This window comes from Moschus berezovskii, chromosome 12 (genome assembly GCF_049115385.1).
Source record: "Moschus berezovskii isolate FMDL1 chromosome 12, NW_MosBer_1.0, whole genome shotgun sequence".
In the NCBI taxonomy this organism is placed as follows: domain Eukaryota; kingdom Metazoa; phylum Chordata; class Mammalia; order Artiodactyla; family Moschidae; genus Moschus; species Moschus berezovskii.
This window is the reverse complement of record NC_142471.1, coordinates 80,502,574-80,518,815: the sequence shown is the minus strand read 5'-3', so window position 1 is coordinate 80,518,815 and position 16,242 is coordinate 80,502,574. Positions and strand designations below refer to the sequence as shown.

Genomic DNA, 16,242 nt, shown 5'->3' with positions numbered 1-16,242 from the left:
TGTGGGAAGCCAAGCCCACGACCAAATCCTGTACCACCTGCTTTGGTAAATAACATTTTGTTGGAATTCAGCCAAGCTTATTCGTCTGTGTATTATTTATGGGTTCCTCTGCACTACCGTGGAGAAGGAAATGGCAGCCCACTCCAGTATCCTTGCCTGGGAAATCCCATGTTCGATCCCTGGGTTGGGAAGATCCCCTAGAGTGGGAAGTGGCAACCACTCCAGTATTCTTGCCTGGAGAATTCCACAGACAGGAGCCCGACGGGCTATAGTCCATGGGGCCGCAAAGAGTCGGAGACAACTGAGCGACTTTCATTTTACTTCACTGCGTTCCAGTGGCAGGGTTGCATGGCCCCAGTGGCCTGTGAATCCCTTTTTCACTCTTTATAGGGAAAGTTTGCCAGCCTCTGGCAGGTCACCCTGCGCGGGGTGGCTTTCTTCCCTGACCTTCCTGTGAACCGTGAGAACGTTATTTCAGGTTCCCAAGTCATGTCTCCTCGGCATCCTCATTCAGTGTGCACCATCTACCTTGTCATGATGATAATTAAAATAATTTTCCTTTATTCTTAATTCCTGGCATTTAGGATCTCTTGCTTCTTTGACCTCTGATAATAGATTGTTGCTGCTGCTGCTGAGTCACTTCAGTCATGTCCGACTCTGTGCAACCCCATAGACGGCAGCCCACCAGGCTCCCCTGTCCCTGGGATTCTCCAGGCAAGAACACTGGAGTGGGTTGCCATTTCCTTCTCCAATGCATGAAAGTGAAAAGTGAAAGTGAAGTTGCTCAGTCATGTCCAACCCTTAGCGACCCCATGAACTGCAGCCTACCAGGCTGCTCCATCCATGGGATTCTCCAGGCAAGAGTACTGGAGTGGGTTGCCATTGCCTTCTCTGTGTAATTATGTGACTCTCTTCTGAATTGTTAGAGTCGTTTTATCCTTAAACTTGACCTGGGCTCTTAGCTTTGGCCCTGGCAATCCTGGGGACAGAGGCTGTCCTGTTCTTTAAGGAGGGAGAGTGTAGTATAAGCCAGGTCATTCTCAAACACCTGCTCAGTATCCTCCCAGACAGCCCGTGGTCTTCCGCCACCAAACATGCACACATGCAACTTTTCTCCCTTTGACATTATTATATTTTATTCTGAAGGTTAGTGAAAACTAGTATCTGTTACTTAATTATGCTGAGTGCAGTTTAATCCTTACAGTGATACCATGTGATGGTTATTTCTACCCTCCCCGTTTTGCAGTAGAGGATCTGAGACCCAGCGAGGTCAAGTCAGTTGCCCAAAGTCACACAGCTCAGATGTGCCAGTGTCAGGATTCAAACCCAGGAGTCTGGAGGTCAGACTCCTGCCTCCGCCGTCTATGCCTCTTTGTATCAATCCACTTAGAGATGATTTTGTACAGTGAGAGGTTTGGGAGACCGTCAGGAGCTCCTGCCGGAGGGCTTGCCCCCCTCCCTCTGTCCTGTTCTAATCATGGGAATCTAGACCAGAGCGGGATCTTGGGTGCTCAGAGCTTCTCTCCAGATGGGACCCACCTTCTCACCACGAGAAGGGTCCCCACGCCCCCTCAAGGGGAGAAGGGCTTCTTGGAGGATGGAGCTGGAGGCCTGGCCTCTTCAGGAAGCCTGAGCCCCAGGACCCGTCTGTGGAGACCTTGCCATGGTCCAGGGGAGGGGAGACGCTTTCCCCTCCTGACCCCAGGAAGTTGGCTCTCAGAGAACCACAGCTGGCTTTCACAGTCAGCCCTTCCTCTGGCTGACCAAGGGGCCGGGAGTGCCCGGAGCAGCAAAGGTGAAGGGTCAGCCATGAGCAGCTACCACCTGTGTCCACTGTGTGCGTGACCCCTGCCCCAGGGAGGAGCCCACCCTGCTTCCCCCACAGCCACACCTGCCGACCCAGAACGCATCTGGGCTGCTTAGGAAATGAGCAGATCCTTCTGTTCCTTCCTGCGTGCTGTGTGGCGCCCCTGTTGGGGCTGAAAGCTGCTCAGAACCTGCCTCTGGGACTTATGTCGGGTCTCTTGGTGTTGGGCCAGATGGCGTTAGAAAAATGTGGTGTGGGAGCCAGGTGGTGACCTGGCCTCTGCTGGTCCTCTTCATGGGGACGTGTCTCAGCTTGTCGGACAGCACTCCTGTGACCTGGCTGATGCAGGCGCCTGGGGTGGAAGGCCCCAGACGATGTCAAGAGCCTCCTCGTATTTGATGTGGCTTCCTTGGTGGCTCAGATGGTAAAGAATCTGCCTGCAACGAGGGAGACCCAGGTTCGATCCCTGGGTTGGGAAGATCCCCTGAAGTAGGAGATGGCAACCCACTCCAGCCTTCTTGCCTGGAAAATCCCACGGACAGAGGAGCATGGCAGGCAACAGCCCATGGGGTCACAAAAAGTCAGAAATGATTGAAGTGACCTTAGCACACCAGCCCTGCGGAAACTCAATCACACTTGTCTCCTTGAATTCTCAAGACAGGCTCTTGTTTTATGGAGAGGGTTAGTAAGGCACAGAGAGGCTGTCACATATCCATGGTTAAGGCTATGGACTCCTGAAGCCTGGATTCAAACCCGGTTAATTTCACTCTAGAGGCCATATAGATAGATCCCCTAGCCAAACCACAGAAGACTTGGCTCTGGGAGCCTGGTTTGGGGGCAGCAACTGCAGGAACATCACTGTTCCCCCAGGGGAAGCTGGGATCAGATGCCCTTGTGGCCCTTGCTGAGTACTGTCCCACTGGGACTCAAGGCCAGGCTGACTGTTCTCCCACTATTGCTGGGGCCAGGACTGGAGAAGTTCTGTGTCATTGGTCCCCCAAAGAAGCTCATTTTCCAAGGCAAAGATTTCTAGATTCCCCGTACCCTGCCTGCCTGGCCCTCTTCTGGGTAGGACAGTGAATCCCCAACAGCCCACGGGTTCCCCACGTGGAATGCCCAGCGCAAGGACCTCTGAAAACCAGGAGTGGGAATGCACTCCAGCTTTTGCCACGTCTGTTCTCAACTCATGAAGGTTCCCTCGGCCCTCTGTCGGAACTTTGTAATTCAGATAGACATTGGAGACCCATCTGGATGGATGCTTACACACTGATGAACTGTATGTGCTAATATTCACACCACAATCTACTTTTTTTTTTAATTAATTTTTTGTTATTTTTGGCTGTGCTGGGCCCTTGTTGCTGCAGGCAGGCTTTCTCTAGCTGTGGCGAGTGGGAGCTACTTTCTAGCTGTGGAGCAGAAGCTTCTCGTTGTGGTGGCTTCTCAGTGCAGAGCATGGGCTCTACAACGCAGGCTCAGCCGTTGTGGTACACAGGCTTAGTTGCTCTGCAGCATGTGGAATCGTCCTGGCCCAGGGATCAAACCTATGATCCCTGCATTGGCAGGCAGATTCTTAACCACTGGGCCACCAGCGAAGTCTTGCCTGTCTCTTTCTCCCCTGCTGTTGCTTATATTGCCTTCATAGTCTGGTGCCCATCTTACAGATGGGATAATGGAGGGATAGAGAGCCACTGCAGCCCCTGTGCTTCTCCACAGTTGCATGCGGTTTGGTTTTTTTATCCTACTCAAGTTATGCTCATTCACCCTCATGTCATGTAAGAAGTTCAGGGTTGTCTCGTCCTCTGAGCATCCTTCCTTGGTCCTAAATGTCCCTCAACCCTCCAGGCTCCTGTGGAGATTGGACCTTGTCTATCAGGAGCCGTGGGCTTCCCTGTTAGCTCAGTTGGTAAAGAATCCGCCTGCAGTGCAGGAGACCCCGGGTTGATTCCTGGGTCAGGAAGATCCCCTGGAGAAGGGAAACACTACCCACTCCAGTATTCTTAGGCTTCCCCTGTGGCTCAGCTGGTAAAGAATCCACCTGAAATGCAGGAGACCTGGGTTCGATCCCTGAGTTGGGACGATCCTCTGGAGAAGGGAAAGACTACCCATTCCAGTATTCTGGCCTGGCGATTCTGTGGAATATATAATCCATGGGCCGCAAAGAGTCAGACACGACTGAGTGACTTTCAGTCATTATCAGGAGCTGTGAGCATTCATTGCCTAGTAAGTGTTTCTCAGGACTGACTCCCAACCATCTGCTTGCATCTCTCAGCTAGTCTGCGGGAGCCATTCAATATCTGCTGAGCCAACAATTGAACTTACTATGGGAGACGTTTGGGGACGTATTATGGGAGATGTTTGGGAGCCTGGTGTTCTTCTTCTGCGTGCCCCTGATGAGCTCTGGTCTTTGTAGAAAGTGTATTCTATGTAGAAGCCATCACAGCTACCATGACAGCCTGGTGCCATCTGGACCTGGAATTTTACAGTATTTTAAAGTATTTAAAGTATTACACTGTGTGTACGACTATACTGTGTGTGGTGGGTGTCAGAGCCTCATTTTGCAGGGAGGACGCTGAGGCTTGGTAAGGTTACATGACACGCCCACAGCCCTTCAGCTGATGCGAACAAACACCGTGGACAGGGTGGCTGACACGGGTCGCTGTCATCTCTCTCTTCCCTCCTGACTTGCTTGACGTCCAAGCTGGGCATTTTTTTCTCCTGGTTCCCTCTCTTTCCACCCAAAGGGTTAATTCCAAACTGTTCCCAGTGTATCGTATCTGAAAATGTTTGTTTTGTTTGTTCATACCACAGATTCCAGAACGTAAACAGCTCTCTGTCCCGAAGATCGAGTCTCCAGAGGGTTACTATGAAGAGGCTGAGCCGTATGACACATCCCTCAATGGTACATCCTGGGGACAGGGCTAGGAGGGGGCTGACCACTTCCTGCACAGATGCCGGCGCCAGCTCCCCTCGTGGTGACCGGCACGCTCACCCTGGCTGGAAACACAGTGGGGCCTGGGATGAGAGAGCGTGGCTCAAGTTAAGAGCTGGCCACAGAGCATTTGACCAGTGGTCTGATGGGGAGCTGAGACCTACAGCAGACCCAGCCCGCCTGCAGGGCAGGGCTTAGGATGGTCCCCAGTGAGCGCGTTTACTGTGTCTGATGCCTTCTGTGGTCCTGCCTGGATGTGGCGGATTCAGCACAGAATTGTGACAGAGGAGAGGTGTGTTGGTCGAGTGGCGCAAGGCCCTGGAAGCCATGGAAATGTGGTCAGGCTGAGGCAGAGCCCACTTTCAAGGTTCTTTCACTGGACTGATAGTCCCTGGGCTCCCACTGTGAACCCAGCATGCTTCTAGGAGTGGGAACGCAGTGCGACTCAGCAGTCACAGCACTTAGATTCTGGGAGAGAAGACAGGCAACGTATAGACGTAGGATGTGTCAGGTGGTGATAACTCGTCAGGACCGAAAGTGGCAAGGGCTGAGTTGGGGCTGGAGAGGGATGTTATTCTAACTTGGGGAGGGCCTCTCTGAGCAGATTTCTTAAAGAGGTGGCAGGTGGGTGGGGTTGGTACCTGCAGGCAGAACAGAGTGCACGGCACATGCAAAGGCCCTGAGGCGGGAGGGCCCTTAGCATGGTTGGAGGCCAGCGTGGCGGGAGCAGGTAGGGTTGGATGAGATGGATAGAAGAAGCCGACACAGAAGGCAGCTGGAGACCCTGGTAAAGACCTTAGCTTTTCTCTGAATAGACTTTTCTCTAGCCTTTAGAGGGCTACTTCGTGGCAGACCTAACATAGGTATTGAAAAGACAGTCTTTGCTCTGGGGACATGGCTCACGCTGGAGTGCTCTTGCCCTCAGCCAGTGGTTGTCAGCCTGATGATGCTGGATCAGAAATGCTCTTGTTATGGGGGTTCTATAACACAGAAACACCCTGAAGGTCCTGGGAGAGACGGTTGTGACTCTACTCTCTGGGGTAGCTAGATTCTGGTCCCCTCACTCTCTCCCTTTCTTACCTCCTTCTCTTTCCTTTTTTTGTAACTGAAAGGTTTTTGAAAGCATAAGGCAATTTGCAGATATGGGAAGTCAATGTCCCTGGTTGCGGGGGATGGACTTGGCCTAAGGGGGCCTTGCTGGTGTCGGGGATGAGAGGGGACGAGTCCCCTGGAGCACATGGATCCTTGTTCTCTTTTTTCATGCCGCATCTACTGTCTGCAGTCCCAGGAACTGCGTGGGAGGCGAGGGCCTCTCTGGACTCGCAGAATTTTATTCTAAGAGGCTGGCTTTGTGGGCAGACGTCACTTAGCTTGTGAGGTGTTGCCAAGTCACCGCTGGACTGTGATTTCAGACCGGAGCTGTGGGCGCAGCAGGGCTGTCTGGGTGCGTCTGGAAGGTGGGAGCCCTGACTCACCCCGGTGAGCACCTCCATGCCTCTGAAGCCCGTCTCTCTGGGGTGTGGCCCCTGCCAGCCAGGGCCTGCCTCCCAGACGCTCCCGGGGGCCTGTCTGTGGGGCAGACACTTCATCTCGACACAAACAAGTGGTCAGAAGGATCTCGGTGTTTGTCTCTCGACTGGAAATTTATATTGGTTTTATCCGGGACTAGGAGGAGAAGGGGGGTCATTCCAAGGTCAACAAGGAGGGGCGGTGGGAAGATGCCCAATTGCCTTTTCTATCCTGCCAGCACAAGGACCGAGGATGACCTGGGGGACCTTCCCCTGCATTAAAAGCTGAGCTGTCCTTGTTTCCAGCCTGTCGTCCACCACACCTGTTTGACCCCTGGGACACCTGGTCACAACAAGAGAAGCAACCGCTGAACTCCAGCCCCTTGCTCTAGTTCTTGGGCATCAGCAATTTTGCTGACTTCCTGCAGAAGCCCAGGGTCGGCTTCTTGGCCTGCTTTATCAGCACTCTCCCCTCGCGGCTCCCCTGGGTCAGGTGCCTCTCTGAACCCAAGTTTAGTAAGTGCCCTGCTATGAGTATAGCTACTGCATGGATGATGCCTTCTGCTGGGGTAATGGCAGCTGCTCTAACAAACAGCACAACCCTGGCAGTTTATAGTAGCCCAGTGCAAATATGATTCTCATTCTTGGAAAGGTTCAGCATGGGCATTACTGGTCAGCAGGCTCCTTCCAGTGTCGGCTTGGCCACCCTCTCAGGCCACAGAAGCCTCTGCAGAGAGGGTGGAGGACCTCTTTGTGCTTCTTAAAGGCTCCAGCCAGACGGACACCCAGGGCTTCTCTGGACATTCCATTGGTGACAGGCAATCACGTCTCTGGATGGGAAGGAGCTAGGAAATGATGTCCTTGGCCAGGCTGGGGCCTCGCCCAACAAGCCCCCACCTCTGATGGGAACGCGCTCACTTCTGATGGACGGGCAGCCGCGTCGCCACATCTCTTTGTGTCTCTGCCTCCAGACCGGCCCCTCTCTTCATCTTCTCTCTCTTCCCCTTGTCTCTTTCTCTGCTTCCGGAAATGCCACAGGCCATCCTGGCAGATATCCCCCCTGTGGAGTCCCCGGATGGGTGCAGGTGCCTGAAGGAGTCCTTTATGCCACCATCACCTTGGGTACTGCTCGTCCCAGAGCGGGAATGCCCGTGATCCCCGTGCCTGCTGCCTGGCTCGCAGAGGCGGGGTGCATGCCGAGGGTGGCCGCCGCCCTCTTCCCGTCGTGTGGAGGTCCTGCATGAGGATGCCCCGTGTCACCCCTCCGCAGACCCCTGCCTGTGACATCTGGAGTGATGAGGACGCAGAGCGCGGCAGGGCCGTGCCGGCCTCTGTCCCTGAGGGCATGCCAAGGGCGCGGTACCCACCAGGGGCAGCCAAAAGGGGGCTGAAATTATCTGCGCGTCCTGCCTTTCCCTCCTGCTTATCCTGCCACCTCTGGCAGCCATATGTCTGTTTAACAGTACCCTTCATTTATGGCTGTGCCATGATCGCTCTTAGGGATAAATAAAATGGTCAATACATTTGCCCTAAAATTTCCTCTGAGCCGTTCCAGGTATCATCCCATTCCCCACTGGAGGCCAATGGGCAGACATTGGAATTCTCCATGGAACAGGTGGGGCAACCCCAGGAGCACAAAACAGCCGGGAGCGGGGAGGAGGATGGGGTCTGGCCAGCTTCTTCACACTGTGTGCTCTGTAGCCTCACCCACTAACCCACTGAAAGAGACACCCCAATGACTGCATCTTTCTTGTTTCATTTACTTTGCAGCTAATGGAGAGCTGACAAGGGGGATTTTTTTTTTTTTTTACAGAATCTCCCCACCACCAGATCAAATCATTAAATTCTCCATGTGGCCTTTCAGTACAGTTTTCTTTGCATAGATGATTGTAATTGTGCTTTCTCACTTGCCATCTTAAGGAGTTTCTCAAGTTGCAGACTAGCTTGCAAGAGCTTTCACTGATTACGGCTGCATGGTACCCGGATGAAATCATGCGTTCTCCAGCCTCCTTCTCCTGACTGTTCAGAAGTACTTGCATGAATATCTTAATGCATGTTCTTAAGGAGTTTCTCAAGTTGCAGACTAGCTTGCAAGAGCTTTCACTGATTACGGCTGCATGGTACCCAGATGAAATCATGTGTTCTCCAGCCTCCTTCTCCTGACTGTTCAGAAGTACTTGCATGAATATCTTAATGCATGTAACCTCTCCCTGCCCGCCTTCCTTCCTTTTTAAAAATCTAGTTTCCTCGGATAAACTCCCAAGACTGGGATTATTGGGTCAGAGGGGATGGATGTTTTTATGGCTCTCGAAAAAACAGGCTGATGGGTTGTTTCCTGAGAGGCTGGTGTTAATTTATGTCGCCACCAGCCATACAAGAGGTCAGGGTCCCCTACCGGGCAGCACCACTACTTTCAGTCTGCTTGTTTAATAGGTGTAAAATTGTGAATTCTGTGACTTTTTTATTGTCAGGAAGGGGAGTAGTATCACACTGCTTTTAAAGAAAACTGATATTAAAGTAGCCAAAGTGTTATTTTTAGAAATATTAAAGCAAAATAAAGCACATTTTTATTGGCATTGTAACTAGAATAACTGTGGCCGTGGCCTCATTCCATTTTCCTATATTTCTAGTTCAAAGGTAGTTCTGTTTTCTTAGTGTGCAGGAACCTAGCTATGCAGGGTGTACCAGAAGCTTCTGGAGAAGGGAAGACGGGGGACCCATGGGCTATCTCTTTCCTGATGGGTAATGTGGAGATGAAAGAGAGGTTCCGTTCACTCTGACTTAAGGGAACAGAACATGTCTATGGAAGTCATAGGGAAGTAGATGTGACTTTCTGTTAGAGTTGCCCAGTAATGGAAGCAATTGTCCAGCAACTAGGGGGTAGTAGTGAGCTCCCCGTCCATGGGGGAATTCAAGCAGAGGCTGGAGCAGGGTTATGATAAGCAGGATTATGATAAGCAGGATTATGATAAGCAGGATTCCTGAGCTGAGCCAGGGGTTGCTGGACCTGAATCCTGAGGTTCTCTTTTCTCCGTGTCTTGCATTTTGGGGTTTGATTGATATTTTTTTCTGCACCTAGTTTCTGTTGGCCTTGAAGAAGGCAGTGAGGCCCAGAAGACAGAGCAACTCTGGCAAGGTGGTGGGGGCAGAAACTGAGGCACGTGGAGTGGGTACAGGATTGGGTGAGATGTGGTGAATTGGGGGATTCTTTTAAAGAGAAGGGTGGCTCATTGCCAGGAAGGAAGGGTATCAGGTGGAGGTGAGGAGGAGCTGGGTTCATGCTGGGAGGTCTGTGGGGAGAGAGAACAGCCTGTGAAGATAAGAGTGGATTCTCCAGGACGGCTGTGACTGTGACCTCAGGAAGGGGAGGGTGGCCGGGAGGGCCCGCTCCTGCTGTGGGTTACTGCACTTTTGCTTCCAAGAGTCATAGCTTCTAGCTGCCCCCAGGACAGGACAGGGACAGAACAGGCCTGGCGGGGGAGTTGGGGGCGACGCTGGAGGCTTGCCCACCTCTGGGCTCAGACGGCAACCCCCTCTTTCTGGGGCCTTAGAATGATAGCCTATCACCCACGCATACACACCAGAAGAACCAAGGAAGGATTCACCCACAGCTTCATCCTTCAGTTGAGGAAGCGGAGGCCCCGAGGCCAGCACTGGTTTTCTCAGGAGCCCACGTCTGAGGACAGTGTCTGGTCAGAGGTCTCTGTGGGGTCTGAGATGACGGGATTTGAGGAGGACAGGGGAGACGTCTGGTTTCATGTTATCTGTGTCTGTGACCAGAGGCAGCATCCAAGACCCTCTGCTCGGCGGTTTAGGGGCCGGAAAGCCCGCCTGGGCCTGCGGTTGGTGGCGACGGGCTGGTTCCAGGGCACGAGGCGGGGTGGGGAGGGTGGCCTAGGAACCACGGGCTGTTCCTGCCTGCTGCCCAACCCCCAAAGGAGCAAAGCCTGTTTAGGAGCATCCCTTGCCCGGCAGGGCTGTGACAGTGAGGTCTTCCCTTGCAGAGGACGGAGAGGCCGTGAGCAGCTCCTACGAGTCCTACGACGAGGAGGAGAGCAGCAAGGGCAAGTCGGCCCCCTACCAGTGGCCCTCGCCCGAGGCCAGCATTGAGCTGATGCGCGACGCCCGCATCTGCGCCTTCCTCTGGCGCAAGAAGTGGCTGGGCCAGTGGGCCAAGCAGCTGTGCGTCATCAAGGACACCAGGCTCCTGGTGAGTGCCCTAGGATGGGGGTGGTCCCGGATGCCAGGCACTCAGAGTCTGTTACATCAGGAGGTTTCTACTTCTCCCCAACCTGAAACTGCACGCAGAACCTTATGAGCCTGGACGAACACGCTTTTTTTCCAACTAGAAAGGTCTAGTAGTTGTCAGCAGACTTTCAAAGGGGTCTGTGATGACCAACCACCTCCTCGCCCAATACCATCCCCTAGGTATTTTTGCAGGGATCTTTTGGTCCCCTGGGCTGTGCGCTCCTCCTTCTTCACATCTCAGCCTCTGGATGTTTGGGGCGGAGCCTGCTGCCCAGTTGGGGCTCCCTCGCCCAGCGCCCAACCCCACAGTGTGCAGCGTGAGAACCATCGGCATCTGCTCAGAAGCTGGAATATTCTGAATGACCGATCGTAAGACCCCTAAGGGCATCAGAAGATGGTATTCTGACCACAGCCCTGTTTCTTGTTATTTTAAATTAAAACTTGGTTTTATGCCCCAATTTGAGGTTCCACAGAGTCATTACAAACACCCCTTTTTCACTAGTTAAAACCTGTCCTGCTGTGTGCAGATGTTTTCAGGTAGTCCTGTTAAGCAGCTTCATAAGAACCCTCATTTTACAAGTGAGAAATGGAGGGTAGTACGTTTTCCCTGATAGGGAAGAGTTGCTTCCTTTCTTTGCTAACACATCATCTAACTGAGTGGATGATAAACTTGGCCTTCATCCCCTTTGGGCCCCTTACTGGGAAAGCTGAGCCAGAACGCGAAGCAGAGAGGCAGAGAGCTCGGGAAAGTGCCTTCCACCCCGGGGAGGTGGGGGTTGCCCACCGAGGACTTCTAAAATAGGAGCCAGCCCAGAGGCTGCAGGGGGATTAGAGCTGCGTGGGTAAGCAGGGCCCTGGAGTGTATCTGGAGAGTTGGAGCGGGAGGCTTGAGGGAGACGCAGACGAGCTGTCTGGTTCTGTTCTGATGCTGACAACAAACTCTGCTGGTCGTTGAAGTCACAGTTCTGCACTTGCACAAAGGTGTCCGACCTTTTGGTCCAGCTCTCATGGGGCCCTGCCCTGCCTGGCGGCCCCCTCCTCGCGGAACCCGGCCGCCAGCGTCTCGCCTGTCCTCTTGCAGTGTTACAAGTCCTCCAAGGACCACAGCCCTCAGCTGGACGTGAGCTTGCTGGGCAGCAGCGTGGTGCACAAGGAGAAGCAAGTACGGAAGAAGGAGCACAAGCTGAAGATCACGCCGCTGAGCGCCGACGTGATCGTGCTGGGCCTGCAGAGCAGGGACCAGGCAGAGCAGTGGCTCAGGGTGAGGGAGGCGCCCGGCCGCCTTTGCGGCCCCCAGGGGTTCCTGCAGTCCCGGCTCCCCCGAGTTTCAAAGGAACGGCTGTGGTCAGGGCAGAGGGCCTGCCATCCTTCAAGTCCGCAGGGCTTCCTCTGTCCTAAGTGGTAGCGAGCCGTCTTGGGGAGATGGATCACAGGGCTCAGTGGCCAGATCTGCGGCCTTGACAGCCACCTGGACTTGGGCTCCAGTTGAATTCCACTTGCCTTCTGGCCTCCAGGGAGGCCTGTGAAAAGGCTCCTCCCAGGGGAGGCGGGGTGGACAGTGACAGGCATGTCTGGGAACCAGGCTTGGACCAAGGCAGCACACAGACCCTCCACAGTGGGCGCCATGGCCCCCAGCAGTCAGAGGACTGTCTGGCAAATGTCGCTTTTACCCCCACAAGGAGCAGCCACCCCTGCCCAGGATGGGGCGAGAGGGGGGCTTGCAGAGCTGAGGGCAGCTGCTCCGGGCCTGCTTGGGTTCTGCTGCAAACCCGGCCCTCCGTTCCCTGGTGCCCCGCCAGAAGGCATGGGGCCTGCTGGACCTAGGGCCAAGGAACCCCCCACCCAGCTGGGGCCCGAGGCCACAGGTGGGCTGGGTGCAGGGGTGGGGGCCGGGTGCTCTGCTCCTTGGAAATTCTGCAACCTCTCTCTCTCACCCCCATCCACCTAGGGGTGGCTGACCTGGGGGGCACCCGCCCTCCCCTGACCTGGGGGGCAGGCTCCAGCTGTGGTCTGGCTGTGAGTGCAGGTCTCAAGGCCCTTCCTCTTCCTTCAGGTCATTCAGGAGGTGAGCGGCCTGCCTTCCGAAGGAGCTTGTGAGGGAAGCCAGTTCACCCCAGATGCCCAGCGCCTGAGCTGTCCGAAGGTGAGCCTCTGCCCGCTGGTGGTTCAGTCGCTAAGTTAAAGTCGGACTCTTGTGACTCCATGGACTATAGCCCACCAGGCTTCTCTGTCCGTGGAATTTCCCAGTCAAGAATACTGGAGTGGGTTGCCATTTCCTTCTCCAGGGGATCTTCCTGACCCAGGGATCGAACCCCCGTCTCCTGCATTGCAAGCAGATTCTTTACTGACTTAGCTACCTGGAAAGTCCAAAGCCTCTGCCCCTGCCCAGGATGGGGTGAGAGGGTTCACTTCCATTGCGGACCAGAAGAGAGTTTGATTCTGGTTTTTTTTTTTTTCTTCATAAAATTACAGGTGGAAAATTGGGAGCTTTGCTTTTGTACTTCACCCGGATTGATTAGAAACATACTATGTTTGTCTAAGGGCAGTAGCTTCAGCTTGGCAGGGAAACTGATGAGGATGATAGAGACTTATAACATTTTCTTGCTTGGGGAAAATTTACTGAGACGGAAGTCACTTGCCTCTCTTCTTGGGCAGAGAGATTTATTTTTCTAGGCTCTTCCTTCCCACTTACTCCCCAGTAGATCTTCAGGAGCTGGGGAACCATGTAGGTGCAGACCTCAACCAAAGAGTCCTGCTGCTCATTTGCATGGAGCTGGGGGGAGTCCCTGCTTTGGGGTCACAGGAAAGTTGGACTGGGTGCCGGCCTGGGGGGTGCTGTCACCAAGGTGTCACATTCCATGTCCCCAGGTATCTGCAGGTGGGTACCTGAAGCCTGATGTTCACAGAGCGGAGGGTCCCTGTTTCTCATCTTGGGGTCTCCACCTGTGGCAGGCAGGTGGGCATAGGCCACCCCCTGGGAGGAGAACCCATAGCCTTCTAGAGTGACGGAAGAGGGGCTGATGTTTTCCTTGTCGTACTCATTTTTTGGTCACTGATAAGAAAGAGTATACCTGGGGGTTTCTTCATGTTGGGATGAGAAACAAGAGTTCTCCCTACAGACCTGGAATGCAGATGCCCTGGCCAGGTCCCGCAATCCTTGGCCCCCAGTGAAGGTCCTGTGGTTGGGAATGCCTGGGTTTGTCTTCCAGAGGTCTGGAGTCAGTGGTTCTGGAAGAAGCCTGGTTGGAATATTCTGAGTGTCTGTCCCACGGGACTGCCTCTAGTCTCACAGCAGCCCTGGGAATGCAGACAGGGGCAGTCTCCCTATCTTATACACTATGCAGGATAGTGCTCAGAGAGGTCCCGCCTGATTAGAGAATGTTTTAAGTGGATTTGAATCATGGTCTGACCCTGTGCACACAAACCAGCTCTTCTCCAAAGCCTGACGTGTGGGTAGCACAGTTCTCAAAAGACACCCTCACACCCTCCTGCTAGGGGTGAGTCCCAGGGGCCTGACAGCTCCAATTGCCGTGCTGACTCTCATGCACCCCTGAGGCTGGCTACCTGCTCTCCCCCTGCTTCAGGGCATCTGTCACATCAGTGGAGCAGTCACCCTGAGAACTTATGAACGAGGATATGTGGGTGGCTTGAAGAAGGGGAAGATGCTCTGGGACGCGGCAGGGAAGCTTAGAAGGGAGGGCAAAGGCAGGTCCTCCAGAGAGCCCCAGGGAAGCCTGGCTATATGCCACCAGTGACTGGGACTCCAAGGTCACCCCTGGCCTACACCCAAGAGTCATCTGTAATGTCCCTTCAATTGTGGTCTCCAAGGCAACCATTTCCAGACAAGATCACCCACATGTGTCTCTCTCTTCCACAGCCAGATATAACGGAGAAGTACCTGTCAGCCTCGGAGTGTGGAAGCCCCATAGATGGTCACCCTGAAGTCCCAGAGACCAAAGACGGTACGAACGCTCTGGCTCTCGGCCTAGGGCAGGGAGAAGGGTGGGTATCCCAGTTTGTGAGGCTTGGCCATTTGGCTCAAACCTGCTGGGTTTTAAAAGCTAATTGCAACACACGTCCAATTTCTGAACTGCTAAATATACAGCTGATAGATCCTGAAAAAGAGGGCAGCCCACACTGACGCAAGTGTCATGAGTTGCTGGGGTAGAATATTTTTCATCTCTTCTTTGCTAACCCTGGTTCAGATCTCTCTGAGCCAGTTCAGTATGTAAAGATTCTCCAGCGCTGACATGTTCTGTAAGAGAGGTTGGTGGGCTCCTCTTGAGGGTGTGGTTCTAGAGATACCCGACTTTGACCTGTGGACTCTGGCCTTGAGCACAGAGGTGTGCATGTGGGCGTGCATCTGTGAAGAACAGACGTGTGTGTGTGTGTGTGTGTGCGGAGGAACAGCCAGGAAGGGAACAGTTCTGCTATTTTTCTGCCTTTCATGAGACCACATCGGGAGGCTGTGTGCAAGGCTGATGACTTTTCCTCTCGTCTTGACAGTCAAGAAGAAATGTTCTGCTGGTCTCAAACTGAGCAACCTAATGAACCTGGGCAGGAAGAAATCTACCTCGCTGGAGCCTCCAGACAGGTCCCTCGAGACATCCAGTAAGACTTGCAGCCGCCTCCAGGACCAGAGGGCCCACTGTCCCCCTAGGGCTGCGTCTGGTCTCCGGGAAGGCAGCTCAGACAGCGAAGGCAGGGGTGTGGGGTCTTGCTCTAACCCCTCCCTGGTGGGTGAGCCCATGGCCTACAGTTTCTGTTGATCTTCGCTGCAGGGAGCTCTTTATGACTCCCCAGGCTCTCTTGCTGCAGTGCTGGCTCCTGTGTGGAAGTGAAGGGTAATTGATTACTGTCCTCCTAAAGGTCTTTAAGACTGTGTTCATTTGATCATTATGTAAGGAGCATGGTAGGTGCGGTGTTAGGGAAAGGGGACCAAGGAGACAGAAGACACAGTCCTGAGAGCTTACAGTTCAAGAGAGAGGACGGCTTTATACCCAGAAGCACACACTGTGAAGTTTTAGGACCTCCAAGAACTCAGGGACAGAAAGAACCTCTCTTACTCTGTGGTTAGAGACGGCTTCCTGAACCTGAGCCTTGAAGGGCAGGCACAAGCTGGACAGGCTGGGCTGGCCCCGCGGGCAGGAGCAGAGGCTGAGAGGGGCACAGAAAGACCCACTGAGGGGGCGACAGAAGCCTGTGTAGCTGGTAGAGGGGGTGTGGGTGCTGGGAGACCCTCGAGGTCATCGCTACTGCCCTGACTCGGCCTTGAGCAAACGGAGGCCAATGGAGAGAGAGAAAGACAGACAGAAGAGATAAGAGACTTGCCCAGAAAATACCCTGGCTTCCAACCTGAGGCTCATTGCTCTGCTTACCCCCGGGGCCAGAAGGTCACCACTGTCCATCCTTGGGCCTTTCCCTCCTCTTCACAGAACCCGTGTCCCAGCCCTGGGCTCTTTTCCTGAGTCCCAGTTCAGCTCTGTGCTTCATGGCTGGCAGGGTGGGCTGGCGAGACAGGAAGGCAGCAGAAGATGGGGTCTTCTCTTTGGAGCCGGCGGGTCCTCCAGCCAGGGCCCTGGGTACCGGCCTGGCCAGCCTTTGTGGCCTGAGAGGGCATGGTACTGGGCCTGGGAGCCTGGTCCCAGTGAGTCACTTTGGGAGATGCAGCTGGGCTATTGCTGGACGTTACTCAGCAGGGAAGCATGCTCCTGTCCCCTGTGGCTGGGGAAGGGCTAGAGAGAACGCAG

The 16,242-nt window shown here is 54.1% G+C and overlaps 1 protein-coding gene across 3 annotated transcripts in view; it reads left to right on the top strand.

The window, feature by feature from the left end:
• Positions 1 to 16,242, top strand: part of AFAP1L2 (actin filament associated protein 1 like 2) — a 115,187-nt gene that overhangs the window by 86,590 nt on the left and 12,355 nt on the right. For all 3 annotated transcript variants that reach the window (XM_055424601.2, XM_055424600.2, XM_055424602.2), the window contains exons 5-10: positions 4,616 to 4,706; positions 10,249 to 10,454; positions 11,574 to 11,753; positions 12,546 to 12,635; positions 14,370 to 14,454; positions 14,999 to 15,103. In XM_055424601.2, the coding sequence (XP_055280576.1) occupies positions 4,616 to 4,706; positions 10,249 to 10,454; positions 11,574 to 11,753; positions 12,546 to 12,635; positions 14,370 to 14,454; positions 14,999 to 15,103 (757 nt within the window). The remainder of the gene's footprint in view (positions 1 to 4,615; positions 4,707 to 10,248; positions 10,455 to 11,573; positions 11,754 to 12,545; positions 12,636 to 14,369; positions 14,455 to 14,998; positions 15,104 to 16,242) is intronic.